Here is a 4,752-nt window from a genome sequence, read left to right on the forward strand (position 1 = left end):
AGCTTACAAAATCGTCGAAGATAGGATTATCGTTTTCGGACACAGTGCTGGAGAAACTTCCAGAATTTTTCTAGAATATAAATTATTATTGGTAATTTATAGACGTAGGACTCTGACATCTACATAGTATAAAACAAAGTCTCTCTCTGTCTTTCACCGTCCCTATGTCCCTTTGTATATTTAAATCTTTAAAACTACGCAACAGATTTTGATACGGCTTTTTTAATTGATAGAGTGATTCAAGAGGAAGGCTTTAGTATATAATTTATCAAATTTTAGACAAAGCGGGCGTGGGCGCCACGAGCGGAAAGCTAGTATAGAATAATTCACACTTCATCGTGCCAGGACCGGGCCGTGGAAATAAATGAAACAATATCCATCGACATTTTAACAAAATTATAAAAATAAAAATACAATAATGACGGCACGGCTCGGTCTGTTCGTGACACGGAGTAGCATGAATACTTAACCCTTTATTTGTAGTAGCGTTAGCTACTATATTAAGTATTTTGTGCTTGTACATAGTGGAATTGCCAAGAATCTGCTAGCAATCTGTTTAAGCCTACAGCTGTTATAAGCAGTGTGTCTTTAATTATATGATGAAAATTCTAATGTGTTGTTTTTATTAGGGTTCCGTATTTTAGGCCTACAAGCAGTGTGTCTCAGGTCGGGATCGTTAAATTTTATACAACTTCCAAACTCGCGACCCCCATCCTTATCTAGAATGTTTATGTCACTGTATCTAATACCATAGCAGAACTTTTGACTCAACAAGAAAAAACTTTTAAAACTTCTCTTATTATTTTCGATGTATTGCTTAGCCATTGTTAAACACTTAGCTTTTTTTGTAAATATACTGAATTCTTTGGTTTTGCAAGGAACAGAAATCGACGCGAAATGTACTTACTACTTACGAATGTTTTCTCTTGAATAATATTTACTGGGATAAAAAGTTTAATGCTACTTGGTTCACAGATTCAATACAATATATCCCTTTCTGATATAATATAACAAGTAACAATATAACTAGTTTAGTATTATATTTATGATACTATGCTTATAATATTATTAGTATTTCTAGAACATAATATTATTTCATTTTAGTAGATGTTAACTAAGCCCTCAAACACACTTGTTCAGACGTAGTTACTAGGTAACAAAGGTCTAATTACAATCCTAACCAGAGTAATTCCATATTATGTAGTTAGACAGTCGCTTATTGTTAACTTTATTAATTAAACGCATATTGCACGCCTGATAAGCGCAGCGTTGAGGTGGGTACTACTGTCACTTCGCGCAAAACATCTGATTTTTCAAATTTAAAATGTCTTTATGTATCATACATTGCACTTGTAAGATAATACATACACACACATATTAAGAAAAAACACTATTTTTAACGTTCATGATATTTTTGATGTCATTTTTGTTATTTAAACTAGTTAAAAAACAGTTTAAAAAAGTTCTGTCTTGGACGTCCGTGTGTCTGTATGTGCGGATCCTTTTTCTTGTTAACACGATAGCGACCGAAATATGTACTTTACTAATCGAGTCTTTTTTTTTCTCTTACGCTTGAGTATGCTCAGGAATAGAACCCTTTCATTTTTCAGGGTCTGATTCGATGTGGTTTAATTGTTATTAAATAAACAAAAATAATAATTAATAAATATTTATTAAAAAAAAATTATGAGGCGTGCACTTTTGGATTTTCCAAATTATTTTGTACTAGCTGCGTTCTGCGGTTACATCCGCTTAGCTCCGCTCCTGTTGGTCTTAGCGTGATGATATATAGCCTTCCTGAATAAATGGGCTATCTAACACCGAAAGAATTTTTCAAATCGGACCAGCAATTCCTGAGATTAACGCGTTCAAACAAACTCTTCAGCTTTATAATATTAGTATAGATATACGTATTTACGGAACAACTCATAAAACGGTAAATATCCTAAAATTGGGTCAATCTTGTTATCTGTTTCATTTGTTCATAAATATTTATTTTATATTTATCCTATAAGAAGATACTATTGTCTTATCAACTATTCAATATTATTTATTTACCAATTAATATTGGGATTAGAAAAGTTAAATAATAATTTCCAAACATAGGGAATATCTTATTAATAACGCAATTGAAATGTACAAAGCATAATAATAATGATAAAACTTATTGATAAATCCTTACCGGTCGGCTTGTAATTTGTTTGTATATTTTCCGAAAGAATTAAAAACAAACTTGTTTATAGAAAAAATATTTAATTATTTGTTAAATTTGAAGTATTATTACGATGATTGATGAATAAATAAATAAAGATAATGTATATGGTTATCTGTATGGCAACGTTCAATACTGACTAATCTTTCCTTCTAAGTAGTTATTCGTAGAAATTTATGAACTTAAAGAGATCAAAACATTATTAGTTGTATCAATTATATTTTTTTAGATTTAAATCGAACTTCAGAAATAGACATCCATACTTAATAGGCGAAAGTAACTCTGTCTGTCTGTCTGTTACTCAATCACGCCTTAACTACTCAACCAATTTGCATGAAAATTGGTATAGAGATATTTTGATACCCGAGAAAGGATAGGTTTTATCCCGGAAATCCTACGGGAACAGGTTTTTCTTTGAAAACGGGGGTGAAACCGCAGGCGGAACAGCTAGTAAGTTATAATAGGTGTAAAATCATCGATTTTTTTGTTTATTTTATAGTAATAATAGTGCTTACTCAGAAATATAAAGGGAAAATCTGCGAAGTGCATTTCGTATTTCAATAAATTATAATAAGTGGTGTTGAGGGCCTTACTGGGCCTGCAACGCACATAATGTTTTTACACAAATATAGTTAGTTGGGCGGAGTCTGTTTGAGCTACGACTTTTCTTTGTTTCTTTAAAGGCAGTGTTTTACGTGTGATAGTTTAGTGTTGTAGTAAGTAGAACATTATATTTATAGGTTATTGTTATTTTTATGTTATTATAGTTCTAATAATTCTATGCAATATATTTTAATTATTTAGATAAAAACAGATAAAGCTAAATAAACAACTAAAAGTTAGGTATTTTCACTTATCTGGTGTTGATAATGAAGACATTTATTTATGAAATATATTTCAAAGTAGATTATTGTGTTTAGAAGTTATCAAACCGGGTTTATACATATAATAAAACTAAACAAGTTTTATTTAAAGATTTTACTCACTATCAAAATAAATAAAATTATCTACCTGTAAGCTTATGAATTATGAAAAGCTGATGAATGGATTTCACGTGAATGACTCAACTGAACTGATTCAAACTCTAGTATTAATTTAACTCTAATTAACACTGAAATTAATAATTATTTATACATTTATATTAATTTGAGTTCCGTTGATTACTTGTATTTTACGCGAATCATACTTAATTAAAACACATTTTGTATGTACATTTTATTAAATAAAGATATTATAAAACGAATATTGTAAAAATTATCTTATCTAAACCGTACGGGGACGAAGTCGATATCACTGTCACTCTCAGAATAAGTAGTTGCTTCTACCTTGGACTGGGGTATTTCATTTGTCAGCAACTCAGGTTGTATTGTAGTTTCGATGCCGACATCAACGTTCATGTTGTCATCAGCTTTGTCATCCCCCAGTTCCTCCCGGCTGTGTTCACGTTCAATAGATTTGTTTTCGATATCATCAGTTGCTACAGCATTCACATCTTTCAAAGGTATAGACACAGTTAGAACCTTGTTCTCGAATTCCCAGGTACCCGAGTCTTCCACATTAGATGGCAAGGTCTTGATATAGATGTAGTGCTTTATCGATCCCTTGTCCAACATCTTGTGGGCTTCTATTTGCAACATTCGTTTTCCCATTTCGACTGAGACCTCGCTTTCCTCGAAGTCTGGTAGGTTAATTTTTAATTGGTACGTATTGCCTTCGATTTTCTCGACGGGAATGTTTAGGGATACTTGCCGGGTTATATCCTGTAGCGAGCTTTCGAGGTTGAGCATGTCATTTCGGAGTTGCGTCCAGAAGTTGCGCATGCTGAATATTTCATCATCCAGCATCCTTTCAAGGCTTCCGAGTTCGTTGGAGTATCCATGGTAGCCGTACTGGGGGGCCGCGCTAACAAAGGCTAGCAAGCCACATAGAGTTAAAACAAACATGTTCGCTATGTGTTTAGAGAACAACTGCTGCGCAGTGGCGGTAACATTTATTTATATAAAACAATCTGGGGTCATAGTTTATCGACTCTCCGTTTATCCAATAATGAATAATATACTGTTAATTAGTTTTCTAGAACTGTCTCATTTGTTTGGGATATGTTTTGAAAATGATGAAGCAAGATTATATTAAAAATATTTAACCAATCTACGTATTTTTACATGATATAGGTATCGTTACTTTTTATGTTCACAGCTAATTTTACGAAGTATTAATTATTATGTTTGTATTAATATATTGGTTAACTTCATATTTCTGGTCTTTAATAAACTTAAATTGATTAATTCAGAGCTATGGCGATGATCGAGACAAACCAGTGAAGTGAGTATTGTTCTCATAGTACATTAATATTCATTACTTCTATCATGAATCATATGAAATTTTCGATAAAACACAAGCAAATGGTCCAATATTTTTGAAAACTGCCTTAAATTCATTTGATATTCATTGTATATAGGTCTTTCCCGCGGTTTTGCATTTCTCATTATCGCGATAGCTTTCCTTGTTTACAAACACGCATCGTTTATTTTATCCGATGC

At 32.1% G+C, this 4,752-nt stretch overlaps 1 protein-coding gene across 1 annotated transcript; it reads right to left on the reverse strand.

Annotated features, from left to right (window-relative positions):
- Positions 1 to 3,412: 3,412 nt before the first annotated feature.
- Positions 3,413 to 4,191, reverse strand: LOC149908114 (uncharacterized). Its single transcript, XM_090103467.1, has one exon. The coding sequence runs from the start codon at positions 4,153 to 4,155 to the stop codon at positions 3,472 to 3,474; it is 684 nt and encodes a 227-aa protein (XP_089959593.1). The 5' UTR covers positions 4,156 to 4,191; the 3' UTR covers positions 3,413 to 3,471.
- Between the last annotated feature and the right edge of the window lie 561 nt (positions 4,192 to 4,752).

Source organism: Colias eurytheme, chromosome 6 (genome assembly GCF_061535395.1).
Source record: "Colias eurytheme isolate Ceu_HAF_F1 chromosome 6, ilColEury1 Martin Lab GWU primary, whole genome shotgun sequence".
NCBI lineage: Eukaryota > Metazoa > Arthropoda > Insecta > Lepidoptera > Pieridae > Colias > Colias eurytheme.

Coding starts and splice junctions, on each gene's coding strand:
- LOC149908114 (XM_090103467.1), bottom strand. CDS start 4,155: ATGTTTGTTTTAACTCTATGTGGCTTGCTAGCCTTTGTTAGCGCGGCC.